A 14782-nucleotide genomic window follows, 5' to 3' on the forward strand; every position below is an offset into this window, starting at 1 on the left:
TAGAGACGGGGTTTCACCGTGTTAGCCAGGATGGTCTCGATCTCCTGACCTCGTGATCCGCCCGTCTCGGCCTCCCAAAGTGCTGGGATTACAGGCTTAAACCACCGCGCCCGGCCCCGTTTAAGTATTTTTAAAGCACAAACCAATTCATGTAATTCTATGCTAAAAATCCCTAAATGTCTTCCCATTGTATATGAACAAAACAAAACCCTAATGCTTAAAGGCTCTTCTGAAAGCTTATTCTCTCCCAGTCTCCATGTTCCAGTATAACTGGGCCATTCTCACATTCTTTGAGTTTGCTCAAAGGCAGAAGCTCATGGTGCCTGTTTACCACGTCCTGTCTCTTCACCCCCATCTCCCTTCATCTCTTGGCTTCCTTGACCAGCCTGTTGCCTTCCTTGATTCCCTCCAGCCAAAGTTGGCCTCCCCATCCACCACCTAACTCTAATAGTCATTAATAAAACATATTTTGAAATAGTTTATAGAGAGGAATACAACTAACAAATAAAGAATTTAAAACATAGTTGGGGATCTCAGGGTAACCTTCCCCAAAATAGTTTCTCTCCCTCTCTCATAGAGGTAAACATGACCATAATTTTGATCTTTCCCATTTGAAACTAGGCCTCATAAAACTTAGAAACTAGGCCTCATATAGAAAAAATTAACACCAGGTGGCTCTGGATAGGGTCCCACCCTGCCTCGATAAGGACCCACCCTGATAGGGTCCCACCCTTCCAATTCCAGGAAACAACCTCATGGGGTCCCACCCTGCCAATTCCGGGGGTCCCACCCTGCCTCGAAGTTCCCGGAATCAACAACTCCAGGAAAAAACCTCATAAGGTCCTGCTCTAACCAATTAGCATAAGACACCTTGCTCAGGCCATAGCTAGACCCAATCATTTTGTGCCTTAAGCTTTGTTTGAATTTCGCGCCATAAGCTGTGTTTGAACTTACGTTTGCCTATATAAACAGCCTGTAACAAGCAGTCGGGGTCCCAGGGCCAACTTAAAGCTTAGGAGCCTAGCGCGCTAGTAATAAATAACTCTCTGCTGTGAATCTCGTGTCGGTGATCCTTCGCGGCGACCCCTGCCCAGGAAGGAATCGACAGTTCGGTTCCAACATTTGGTGCGTTGGCCGGGAAGTGGGGTCGTCCGAGGACCTCCGACCCATCCGGCGGAGACCCATCTGGCCCGGGCCACGGACTGCTGACTGAACGGACCTACCAGGTACTTTCGTTTTGTTCTGTCTGTCTTGCCGGCTAACTCTGAACTCTGGGGAGTACTCCTTCTGAATTAAGTGGGGAAGGGGGACAGACGTGTCCGGCACCTTCCCACTTACGCCCCGGGGGACGCCCTGGCGGTAGTCTGGGAGAAGGCTGATGACTCAGTCAGCCTCTTCAAATCTGTAGGCAGGCCGCCCCTGCCATCTGAATATTTTGTGATCTTGTGGCGCCACTCTCTGGCCGCGCAGCTTCTCCTTACTTGTCTGGTCTTTATTTTTGTTACTTTCGTTTTGTCCTTGTTATACGTGGACGAAATGGGACAGACGTTGACGACTCCTTTGTCTCTAACCCTGACTCACTTCCCTGACGTCCGGGCTCGAGCCCACCATCTCTCTGTAGAAGTCCGTAAGGGACGATGGAAAACATTCTGCTCGTCCGAATGGCCAACCCTCCATGGGGAATGGCCCCGGGACGGAACATTTAACCTCTCAATTATCTTGCAGGTTAAAGCAAAAGTGATGGATCCTGGGCCACTCGGACACCAGGACCAGGTGGCCTACATAATTATTTGGGAGGATCTGGTCCGAAATCCTCCCTCTTGGGTGAAACCCTTCCTCCATTCCCCTTCCCCATCCCAATCTACCCTCCTTGCCTTAGAAGCCCCAAAGAATCGGAATCCGGACCCGCCTAAGCCAGTCCTCCCAGATGAACCCCAGAGGGATCTCCTCCTTCTTGACCCCCTGCCTCCTCCACCTCAGAACCCCCTTCTGGGACCTCCACCTTACGCTTCACCCTTGCCCCCTGTCTTGTCCCCAGCTCTTTCCTCTACCGCCTCGGCCCCTACCCTTTCTCCAACTTCTCCCTCGGCCCCTACCCTTTCTCCAACTTCTCCCTCGGCCCCTCCCTCCACCCCGTCTCCTTCTCCAGCCCCGCCCAAGCTCACCCCTCGGACGCCACCGCCAACACCTCCACGTCTCCGCTTGCGGCGGACTGAGGACCCAGATGGCCCTTCCACTTGGCAATCCTCCCTTTTTCCCCTCCGTACTGTCAATCGCACGGTCCAGTACTGGCCCTTCTCTGCCTCTGACCTCTACAACTGGAAAACCCATAACCCTTCCTTTTCCCAAGACCCCCAGGCCCTAACCTCGTTGATAGAATCCATTCTCCTCACTCACCAGCCCACTTGGGATGATTGCCAGCAACTCTTGCAGGTCCTCCTAACCAATGAAGAAAGGCAGCGAGTCCTCCTGGAGGCCCGGAAAAATGTGCCAGGACCAGGAGGCCTCCCAACCCAACTTCCCAATGAAATAGACAAGGGATTTCCCCTCACCCGCCCAGACTGGGACTATGAAACGGCACCAGGTAGGGAGAGTCTCCGAATCTATCGCCAGGCTCTGTTGGCGGGTCTCAAAGGGGCAGGAAAGCGCCCCACAAATTTGGCCAAGGTAAGGACCATAACTCAGGAAAGGGACGAAAGCCCAGCAGCCTTCATGGAAAGGCTTCTGGAAGGGTTCCGAATGTATACCCCATTCGATCCAGAGGCCCTAGAACATAAGGCTACCGTAGCTATGGAATTCATAGACCAAGCTGCATTAGATATAAAAGGAAAACTCCAAAGGCTAGATGGAATCCAAACCTATGGATTACAGGAATTGGTTAGGGAGGCAGAAAAAGTGTATAATAAGAGAGAAACCCCTGAGGAAAAGGAAGCCAGGTTAGCAAGGGAACAGATGGAGCGAGAGGATCGTAGGGACCGAGTGAGGGATAAGCATTTAACAAAAATCCTGGCGGCAGTTGAGAGAGAAAGGACCAGGGAGAGAGGGAGAGAAGCAGAGGTGGTCAAAAGTGGAAAAAGACCAGTGTGCCTACTGCAAAGAACGGGGACATTGGATTAAAGATTGCCCCAAGCATCCTAAAGACCAAAAGAAACCTGCCGCTGTCCTCACCCTAGGTGAAGATAGCGAATAGGGGTGTCAAGGCTCTGGAGCCCCCCCCGAGCCCCGGCTAACTCTCTCTGTAGGGGGGCATCCCACCACCTTCTTGGTGGACACAGGGGCCCAACATTCAGTTTTGACAAAGGCAGACGGGCCCCTGTCTTCCCGCACATCCTGGGTCCAGGGGGCAACAGGGGGAAAATTGCACAAGTGGACTAACCACCGGACAGTTAATCTTGGACAAGGAATGGTGACACATTCCTTCTTGGTGGTACCTGAATGCCCCTACCCCCTCCTAGGGCGAGATCTTCTGACCAAGCTCGGAGCCCAAATCCATTTCTCCGAGACAGGGGCCCAGGTATTAGATCGGGACGGTCAGCCCATCCAAATTTTAACTGTGTCTCTGCAAGATGAGCATCGGCTTTTCGACGCTCCGGTCATCACTAGCCTCCCCGATGTTTGGTTGCAAGACTTTCCCCAGGCTTGGGCGGAAACGGGAGGACTCGGGCTAGCTAAGTATCAAGCCCCAATCATAATTGATTTAAAGCCCACGGCGGTGCCAGTGTCTATCAAGCAATATCCCATGAGCCGAGAGGCTCATATAGGAATTCGGCAGCACATTAACAAATTTCTAGAACTCGGAGTGTTGCGACCTTGTCGCTCGCCCTGGAACACTCCTCTTCTGCCAGTAAAAAAGCCTGGTACTCAGGATTACAGGCCTGTCCAAGACTTGAGAGAAATTAACAAAAGAACCATGGACATCCATCCCACGGTCCCCAATCCTTACAACTTACTCAGCACCTTAAAACCAGGCTATAACTGGTATACAGTATTAGATTTAAAAGATGCTTTCTTCTGTTTACCTCTGGCCCCCCAAAGCCAAGAACTTTTTGCCTTTGAGTGGAAGGATCCTGAGAAAGGAATTTCGGGCCAATTGACCTGGACCCGGCTTCCCCAAGGATTCAAGAACTCTCCCACTCTCTTCGATGAGGCTCTTCATCAAGACCTAACCGACTTCCGGACCCAAAATCCAGATTTGACTCTACTCCAGTATGTGGATGACCTCCTCTTAGCTGCTCCTACAAAGGAAATCTGTATACAAGGTACCAGGCATCTACTCCAGGCACTGGGTGAAAAAGAATACCGGGCATCCGCCAAGAAGGCACAGCTCTGTCAGATCAAGGTAACATATCTGGGGTATATCCTGAGTGAAGGGAAAAGGTGGCTCACCCCTGGGCGCATAGAGACAGTGGCTCGCCTTCCACCACCACGAAATCCCAGGGAGGTACGTGAATTCTTGGGAACTGCTAGGTTCTGTCGCTTGTGGATACCCGGTTTTGCTGAACTGGCCGCCCCCCTTTATGCACTCACCAAGGAGAGCACCCCTTTCACCTGGCAGACAGAGCATCAATTGGCTTTTGAGGCACTAAAATAAGCACTCTTGTCTGCCCTGGCCCTTGGGTTACCGGACACCTCAAAGCCCTTTACCCTCTTCCTGGACGAGAGGCAAGGGATTGCCAAAGGGGTCTTGACCCAAAAATTAGGGCCTTGGAAAAGACCGGTAGCATACCTGTCTAAAAAGCTGGACCCTGTGGCGGCCGGCTGGCCCCCGTGTCTTCGTGTCATGGCAGCCACCGCTATGCTGGTCAAGGACTCTGCTAAGTTAACCCTTGGGCAGCCACTGACTGTTGTTACCCCACATGCTCTAGAGGCCATAGTGCGGCAGCCCCCGGACCGGTGGATAACCAACGCACACCTAACCCACTACCAGGCCCTCCTACTGGACACGGACCGCATCCAGTTTGGCCCTCCGGTCACCCTAAACCCTGCTACGCTGCTGCCGGTACCAGAAGACCAACCAAGCCCACACGATTGTCGGCAAGTACTGGCTGAGACCCATGGAACACGGGAAGATCTTAAAGACCAAGAACTCCCAGACGCGGATCACACCTGGTACACAGACGGCAGCAGTTACCTTGACTCAGGTACCCGGAGGGCGGAAGCGGCGGTAGTAGATGGCCACACCACCATTTAGGCACAATCACTACCTCCTGGCACGTCTGCACAGAAGGCTGAGTTAATAGCACTAACCAAGGCCCTAGAGCTGTCCAAGGGAAAGAAAGCTAACATTTATACTGATAGCCGGTATGCCTTTGCAACGGCTCATACTCATGGAAGTATCTATGAAAGAAGAGGTCTCCTAACCTCAGAAGGAAAGGAAATCAAGAACAAAGTTGAAATAATTGCCTTATTAAAAGCCCTTTTTCTTCCTCAAGAAGTGGCTATAATTCACTGCCCCGGGCATCAGAAAGGACAGGATCCAGTCGCAGTAGGAAACAGACAGGCTGACCAAGTGGCCAGGCAAGCCGCCATGGCGGAAGTACTGACCCTAGCCACAGAACCTGACGAAACCAGCCACATAACTATTAAACATACTTATACCCCAGAAGACCAGGAAGAAGCAAAGGCCATAGGGGCTATAGAAAACAAAGACACTAAAAACTGGGAAAAAGGAGGAAAAATAGTCCTTCCCCAAAAGGAGGCCCTGGCAATGATCCAGCAGATGCATGCCTGGACACACTTGAGTAATCGAAAGCTAAAATTACTGATTGAAAAAACTGACTTTCTAATCCCAAAGGCAAGTACCCTCGTAGAACAAGTGACATCTGCCTGTAAGGTCTGTCAGCAGGTAAACGCTGGGGCTACCCGAGTGCCAGAAGGGAAACAAACTCGTGGTAACCGCCCAGGAGTCTATTGGGAAATAGACTTCACTGAAGTAAAACCTCACTATGCTGGATATAAGTACTTACTGGTGTTTGTAGATACCTTTTCAGGATGGGTAGAAGCCTACCCCACCCGGCAAGAAACGGCACACATAGTAGCCAAGAAAATTTTGGAAGAAATCTTTCCTAGATTCGGACTTCCCAAGGTAATTAGGTCAGATAACGGGCCGGCCTTCGTTTCTCAGGTAAGTCAGGGGCTCGCCAGGATATTGGGGATTAATTGGAAATTACATTGTGCCTATAGACCCCAGAGCTCAGGACAGGTAGAAAGAATGAATAGAACAATAAAAGAGACCCTTACTAAATTGACCTTAGAGACTGGTTTAAAAGATTGGAGACGCCTCCTATCCTTAGCTCTGTTAAGGGCCCGAAATACGCCTAACCGTTTTGGGCTCACTCCATATGAAATCCTCTACGGAGGACCTCCCCCTTTGTCAACCTTGCTTAATTCCTTCTCCCCCTCCGATCCTAAGACTGACCTACAGGCCCGGCTAAAAGGACTCCAAGCAGTACAGGCCCAAATCTGGGCCCCCTTGGCAGAACTGTACCAACCAGGACATCCACAGACCAGTCACCCCTTCCAGGTGGGAGACTCTGTCTACGTTAGACGGCATCGCACTCAAGGACTAGAGCCTCAGTGGAAAGGACCCTACATTGTTCTCCTGACCACGCCCACAGCCATAAAGGTTGACGGAATCTCCACTTGGATCCACGCATCCCACGCCAAGGCTGCTCCAGAGACGCCCGGACCAACTCCACCTAAGACATGGAGACTCCGACGCTCCGAGGACCCGCTCAAGATAAGACTCTCTCGTATCTAGCCCCTTGCTTATTACTAGCCCTCCTTCCCTGCGTCGCTGACAGTAATAACCCCCACCGGCCATATAACCTGACCTGGCAGGTAATTGATTTTAGTACTCATGAGGTCTTAGATAAAACCTCAAAAATTGCTCCTATGGCGACTTGGTTCCCTGACCTCTATTTCAACCTAGACAAAATAGCAAAGATAGATGACATGGAAGGGGGAGAATGGAGAAAACAGGCTAGAAGGGTGTCCGTAAGCCGGAACGGGTTCTATGCCTGTCCCGGATTCAGGACAGGAGAAATGAGAAAAACTTGTGGAGAAATAGATGCCCTGTTTTGCGCTAGTTGGTCCTGTATAACTACTAATGATGGAGAATGGAAATAGGCCACGAAACCCTGGTACATAACCATGTCCTTTGTCCAGCGCTGCACCAGAACCCGATATTCAAAAACTTGCAATCTGGTCCGCATCAAGTTTGAAGATGCAGCAAAATCTGATAACTGTTGGATATCCGGGTTAATATGAGGCCTATATTTATACCAAAAGCCACTGTATGGAATCCCTATCCAAATCAAATTAATAGTCAACCCTATCACAGCCCCTGTCGCAGTAGGACCAAACCAAGTTTTATCAGAAACAAGGAAGCCCCTGGTTCCTGCACTAAGAGAGCCCCAACCAAGAGCTCCTAAAAGCACTTCCCCGCCTCTAATCTCCACCTCCTCTAAATACACACCTTCAGCCCAAAACGTCACCCGCGGGCCCCTTGACCTGGGAATAGGTGACAGGCTCCTAAATCTCATAAAGGGCTCCTATTTTGCTTTAAACCAGACAAAGCCAGAATTTACCTCCTCTTGCTGGCTATGTCTGGCAACAGGCCCCCCTTACTATGAAGGCATTGCCTCCACTAATAATTTCACTAACTCCGCCAATCCTACTGGATGCGCATGGGAACAACAAAGAAAACTAACCCTGGCTGAAGTTTCTGGGTCGGGAACCTGCATAGGCCAAGTGCCCCCTAGTCATCAGCATCTTTGTAATGTAACCTTGACAGTACCCAGCTCCAATCACTATTTGGTCCCCTCCGAGACGGACTGGTGGGCTTGCAACACTGGGCTCACCCCCTGTGTATCCACAGCCGTTTTTAGCAGTGGCACCCACTATTGCGTGTTAGTACAAGTTGTTCCCCGAGTATACTATCACTCTGGAGACTCCTTTGATCTCCGGTATAAGCAAAAAACTCATACTAGACCAAAGAGAGAACCTATCTCCCTCACCCTCGCCGTAATGTTAGGAATTGAGGTAGCGGCTGGAGTTAGGACCAGGACAGCAGCCCTAGTGCATGGTAACCATCATCTGCAACAACTTAGAGTAGCCATAGATGAAGACCTTAGAGCCATAGAACAATCCATCACAAAACTTGAAGAGTCCTTGACTTCTCTGTCTGAAGTTGTATTACAAAACCGACGAGGACTAGAAATTGTCTTTCTGAAAGAGGGCGGGCTCTGTGCAGCCCTGAAAGAGCAATGCTGTTTTTATGCAGATCATTCAGGAGTAGTTAAAGATTCTATGGCAAAACTAAGAGAAAGATTAGACAAGAGAAAAAAAGAGAGAGAATCTCAGCAAAATTGGTTTGAAAATTGGTACAACCAATCCCCTTGGCTTAGCACCCTAATCTCCACCATCTTAGGATCCCTCATCCTGCTCACGCTCATCCTGACTTTCGGGCCATGCATACTCAACCGCTTACTCACCCTTATTAAAAATAGATTAAACATAGTACATGCTATGGTTCTGACCCAACAATACCAGACCCTCAGGACTGAAGAAGAGGCTCAAGATTGAGCCTCTGACACAAAAAGAGGAGGGAATGAAACTAGGCCTCATAAAACTTAGAAACTAGGCCTCATATAGAAAAAATTAACACCAGGTGGCTCTGGATAGGGTCCCACCCTGCCTCGATAAGGACCCACCCTGATAGGGTCCCACCCTGCCAATTCCGGGAAACAACCTCATGGGGTCCCACCCTGCCAATTCCGGGGGTCCCACCCTGCCTCGAAGTTCCCGGAATCAACAACTCCAGGAAAAAACCTCATAAGGTCCTGCTCTAACCAATTAGCATAAGACACCTTGCTCAGGCCATAGCTAGACCCAATCATTTTGTGCCTTAAGCTTTGTTTGAATTTCGCACCATAAGCTGTGTTTGAACTTACGTTTGCCTATATAAACAGCCTGTAACAAGCAGTCGGGGTCCCAGGGCCAACTTAAAGCTTAGGAGCCTAGCGCGCTAGTAATAAATAACTCTCTGCTGTGAATCTCGTGTCGGTGATCCTTCGCGGCGACCCCTGCCCAGGAAGGAATCGACAGTTCGGTTCCAACACATTCATGTGAATTCTTTATAATTTTGCTATATACTTATATAGCCTAAGTAATATATTTTAATTTATTTTTAATTTATAAATTACAAAATAATAAAATTTATAAATAAAAAAATTCTAAATATATATTTTTAATGTATTGAAATGATGTCATGTTATCTATGTTCCCTTATACATTAGGAGGATTTTAGGAGGGATGGGGCAGGGGGATGATTAACTCAACATCAAACCTTGCTGATACATATAATCCTAACTCCTTTATTTTTACTAATAGAGAGTATTCCATTGTCATAGTACACAATTTAAATTCTTTATTTGCTAGTCAAATTCCTCTTTATACTTCTTATACACAACTACACAGAGAAACTTTGTTGATAGATATTTAAATCACTTCCACATTTTTCTATTACAAACAATATCACTAGAATTATTTCTTTGTGCATCATTCCAGAGTTTTTTCTGCGTTTATATAACTAGAGGATAAATTACTGAGTTGTAAGATGTCTTTCAGTATTCATTTCTCACATCAGAAAACTGTTCCCATTGCTTCCCTTCTTCACCAAAACTTGGTATTTTCCTGGCTTCTGAATTTTTGTTTATCTGAGCGACACAACTTGTTTCTCATTGTAGTTTTAATTCACACTTTACAGATTATATATATATAGTTGAACGAGCTTATAGTTGGGGGCAGTTAGCAATCTGTTACAGTAAGCCCTCCAGGTGACCTCAATGCACATTAAGCTTGAGAACCACTGCCTAAGTGGATGGAATGTGTTTGAATTACAAAGTGGCAGATTTTCACTCAACAAAAGATTGCTTTATATGAAATATATACACTTTCTTCTGGCTATTTCTAGTGTAAACCCAAAATATCTGAGACAGGTGTCAGTCAATTTAGGAAGCTTACTTTGCCAAAGCTAAGGATGCATGCCCACGACACAGCCTCAGGAGGTCCTGACGACATGTGCTCAAGGTGGTCGGGGCATAGCTTGGTTTTATACATTTTTGGGAGACATGAGACATCAATTAATATATGTAAGATATACATTAGTTTAGTCCAGGAAAGTGGGACAACTTGAAGCGGGGAGGGGGCTTCCAAGTCATAGGTAGATAAGAAACAAATGGTTGCATTCTTTTGAATTTCTAATTAGCCTTTACTGAATACACAATTTACAAGAATAGTCACTTACGCCTTAGTCTGGCTTAGTGCAGCAATAAGGCAATGGAGGTATGAACTCATAATATCTGAGACAGGTCTCAATTTAGCAAGTGTATTTTGCCAAGGTTAAGGACGTGCCCATGATACAGCTTCAGAAGGTCTTGACAGCATGTCCTCAAGGTGGCCATGGTACAGCTTGCTTTTGTACATTTTTAGGGAGACATGAGACATCAATCGATATGTGTAAGATGAACATTGGGTTAGTCTGGTGAGACCAGACAACTTGAAGTGGGGGCTTCTGGGTCAGAAGTAGGTAAGAGAGGAAAGGTTGCATTCTTATGAGTCTCTGATCAGCCTTCCACTGAATATATGTTTTAGTCTGGCTCAGTGAATCTGTAGTTTTACATAAACAGTAGGGCAGAGGAAGCAATCAGAAATGCATCTGTCTTAGGTGAGCCTCAGAGGGATGACTCTGAGTTCTGTCTGTCATTTGTCCACAAGGAATTTCTTGTGAGCAAATTGTGAGGGAGGTATGTAGCTCCTTACCTTTGTAGCTATCTTGTTTAGGATGGGAACCAGGTTTGCCTGATGCAGTTTCCAGCTTGATTTTTCCCTTGACTTAGTAATTTGGGGTCCCTAGATTTATTTTCCTTTCACAGAAGTGGTCAGATATGCATTTATCTCAGCGAGCAGAGGGATGACTTTTGAGTTCTGTCTGTCCTTTGTCCACAAGGAATTTCCTCGTGTGCAAATTGCGAGGGAGGTCTGTAGTTTTCTTAAAAATCTCTGTAGCTATTATATTTAGGAATAGAACGGGAGGCCGGTTTGTCCCGACAGCGCAGTTTCCAGAATTTTTCACTTTGGCTTAGTGATTTGGGGGTGCCAAGATTTATTTTCCTTTCACACTGGTAACACTTTAAAAACCATTTTCTTGGGAAAGTTTCCAAACAAATTAAAAAATAAAGAACACAATGCTCCCCATTTACCACTCACCCAACCAAGACAACCATAATTTTTTTCAACAATTATTTAATCTATGTCTCCCTTTTTAATTGTGTTAGATGTAACAAAAGTATAATTGTTTTGCTAGCAAATCCCTTCTCTATTAAAATATATATATATACTTTTAAAGTACTCAAGGCCCCAGTAAAATTCTCTCAGAGATTTGTTTTAAAAAGAAAGAAATTTTAATAATTATACTTGCTCCCAAATTAAATGAACCACTTAGAGAAATAGTGAAACTCTTACCCAATATGTTCTTAAAGATGTGGTTAATTTTATGTGTCAATTTGAATGGGCCACAGGGTGCCCAGATGAAACTCTGTTTCTTGATGTTCCTAGGAGGGTGTTTCCCGATGAGGTTAGCATTTGAATTAGTGAACTCGGTAAAGCAGATGACCCTCCGCAGTGTGGTTGAGCATCATTCTGTCTGTTAAGAGGCTGAACACAACAAAAGGCAGAGGATGGAGAAATTTCACCCTTTCACACTCTTTTTTTCTACCTCACTATTTGAACTGACACATCTCATTTCATCTTACCCTGCCCTGGAACTAAATTACACCACCAGTTTTTCTGTGTTTCCAGGTTGCAGATGGCAGGTCATGGGACTTCTCAACCTTCATGGGCCAATTCCCCATAATAAATCTCCTTTTGTCAGAGGTGTTTAAACCAGAGCAACTCCATCTTGAATAGGGGCTGGGTAAAATGAGTCTGAGACCTACTGGGCTGAATTCCCATGAGGTTAGGCATCCTTAGTCACAGGATGAAATAGGAGGTCAGCACAAGATACAGGTCACGAAGACCTTGCTGATAAAACACCTTGCAGTAGAGAAGCTGGCCAAATCCCACCAAAACCAAGATGGCCATGAGAATGACCGCTGGTCATCCTACTGCTCAATATGCACTAATTATAATACATTAGTATGCAAAAAGACAGTCCCTCCAGTGCCACGACAGTTTACAAATGCCATGGCAACGTCAGGAAGTTACCCTACGTGGCCTAAAAGGGGAGGAACCCTCAGTTCCTGGAATTGCTCATCCCTTTCCTGGAAAACTCATGAATAATCCATCCCTTGTTTAGCACATAACCAAGAAATAACCATAAAATAGCCAACCAGCAGGCCTCAGGGCTGCTCTGCCTATGGAGTAACCATGCTTTTATTCCTTTATTTTCTTAATAAACTTGCTTTCACTTTATGGATTCATCTCTATTTCTTGTGTGAGATTCAAGAACAAGAACCCTGCCTTGGGGCCCGGATGAGGATCCCTTTCTGGTAACACTTTTATACACATATGTAAATATCTATATTATAAATATTCTATTGGTTCTGTTTCTCTGGAGAACCTTGAATTGGACGACTATCTATAAGAAATGCTGTACAAGGAATTTCTGCATTACTTTTTAGGGAGGAATTGAGAATCTCTGAAATCTCTCTAAACTTTAAACTACAATTACATGATGAAATGTGTCATTTATATTAAGTAAAATTTTTAATTTAAAATATTTGAGTGACCAAGATAGTTTTCTTACCGAAATTTCAAGTATCTATTTGTGTGTAAATGTTAGACGTAATGTCATTCATTAAAAAGGTGTATCTATATATCATAATTATATTAGAAATACAAGTTTTACATTATTAAACTCTGAAAGGAAAATAAATCTTGAGGCCCCCAAATCATTAAGCTAAAGGGAAAAGTCAAGCTGGGAACTGCTTAAGGCAAACCTGCCTCCCATTCTATTCAGTCATCCCTCTGCTCACTGTGATAAACGCATATTCAATTGCCTCCATTGGAGAGGCTCATCAGAAACTCAAAAGGATGCACCCGTTTGTCTTCACTTACCTGTGACCTGGAAGCCCCCAACCCTGCTTGAGTTTTCCATCCTTTCAGGACAAAACCAATGTACATCTTACATATATTGATTGATGTCTCATGTCCCGCTAAAATGTGTAAAACCAAACTGTGCTGTGAGCACCTTGGGCACATGTCGTCAGGACCTTCTGAGGCTGTGTCAGGGGCGTGAGTCCTCAACCTTGGCAAAATTAACTTTCTAAATTAACTGAGACTACCTCAGATATTTGGGGTTCACAAAACCAATTTTCTTTCTTTTTTTCTTGTTCTTGTCACCCCAGCTGGAGTGCAATGGCTCAATTTTGGCTCACTGCAAGCTCCGCCTCCTGGGTTCAAGCGATTCTCCTGCCTCAGCCTCCGGAGTAGCTGGGATTACAAGTACCCACCACCACACCCAGCTAATTTTAGTACTTTTAGTAGAGATGGGGTTTCACCATGTTGGCAGGCTGGTCTCGAACTCCTGACCTCAGGTGATCCACCTGCCTCAGCCTCCCAAAGTGCTGGGATTACAGGCATGAGCCACTGCCCGCAACCCACAAAACCAAATTTTAAATAGAATCACTATAGTTACTGTGGAGCATTTGTTGCATTACTAATCATCTCCCAATACCAGAGGCACTATAGAAATATATCTACATTACAAACTATTGAAGGATACATCCCATACTCATGGAACACAATAAAATTTATGGTCAGAATATAAAATAAATGCTATTGAGTAATTTATTGCAAGGGCCTCATTGTCTGGGGTGATACCTGAGGTTCCTGGTCTCATGGTCTAGGAAATCAAGGACACAGGCACACAAGGAGTGAGTTTAAAAGTGGAAGTTTAATAGGTAAAAAAAGAGACTAGCTCTCTGCTGGAGAGATGGGTCCCGGAGAAAGGGATTGCTGGATCAGTGGTGAAATGCAGGGGGTTTTACAGATACCTGGTGAGGTGGCGATGTCTGATTTACATAGGGCACAAAAGATCGGTTGAACCAGGTGTGCCATTTGCATAGGGCCCGACAAACTGGTTAGGACTAAGTGTGCAGAGCACATGAATTTCTGGCTGCCCTCACCCTAATCTTTTATTATGCAAGTGGGTCCTCTGGCTGGCCTGCGCCTTGTTGCCTATTCCTTTACTGTACACGTGGTAACAACAACAACACAAGGAAGATGGAGCCTCCATAATGGATATGCCTGGCCCCCAGGTGGCCCTTTTTTATTGGCACAGCTGCCGGCATTCACCCGTGCAAGCTTTCAGCTTGCTTATCTGTGTCTGCAGCTCGAGCTTTCAGGCTGCTCTTTGTTAGAAACAAAAATAATTTCTAGGTCTGCTTTTTGTTAAAAGGGAAGCTCTGTGGAGGACTCTTTTACACTCACTATCCGCCTGGTTTCTTTCTACCTCCTGAATCAATATCATATTAACAAAAGCCAACTTTGTGGCTTCAAAGGACATGTCTTTTTAAGAACATAACAAGAAGACTATTTTCCATGAAACACAGAAGACATCTAGACCTCAGATTGAGGGACTAAGTGGCTAAGTTGGCTGGACTTCCTGGGTCAACAGGGACTTCCCTAAGGGCACTTTCCCTCAGCCAAAATGCGTCACAGCTGCAAACTAAGGGATTGAAACTTCAACCAATCATATAGGGAGTTTGAGCTCTAGCCG

At 46.2% G+C, this 14782-nt stretch overlaps 1 protein-coding gene across 2 annotated transcripts; it reads left to right on the forward strand.

The window, feature by feature from the left end:
* The first annotated feature begins 5649 nt into the window (after nucleotides 1-5649).
* On the forward strand, nucleotides 5650-6826 carry LOC126947897 (uncharacterized). Of its 2 annotated transcripts, none has more exons than XM_050779003.1 (2): nucleotides 5650-6124; nucleotides 6413-6826. In XM_050779003.1, the coding sequence occupies exons 1-2, from the start codon at nucleotides 5708-5710 to the stop codon at nucleotides 6758-6760; spliced, it is 765 nt and encodes a 254-aa protein (XP_050634960.1). In that variant the 5' UTR covers nucleotides 5650-5707; the 3' UTR covers nucleotides 6761-6826. The 2 variants fall into 2 exon arrangements, with proteins under 2 accessions (XP_050634960.1, XP_050634961.1); XM_050779004.1 differs by having other exon boundaries at nucleotides 5650-6085.
* The last annotated feature ends 7956 nt before the right edge of the window (nucleotides 6827-14782 follow it).

The sequence above is a fragment of the Macaca thibetana genome, chromosome 2, assembly GCF_024542745.1.
Source record: "Macaca thibetana thibetana isolate TM-01 chromosome 2, ASM2454274v1, whole genome shotgun sequence".
NCBI lineage: Eukaryota > Metazoa > Chordata > Mammalia > Primates > Cercopithecidae > Macaca > Macaca thibetana.

Excerpts from the sequence above, each read along its gene's own strand:
- LOC126947897 (XM_050779003.1), top strand. The coding sequence starts at position 5,708 with ATGATCCAGCAGATGCATGCCTGGACACACTTGAGTAATCGAAAGCTA. Across the intron at positions 6,125-6,412 it reads GGCCGGCCTTCGTTTCTCAG|ACTGACCTACAGGCCCGGCT; the intron begins GTAAGTCAGGGG and ends TCCGATCCTAAG.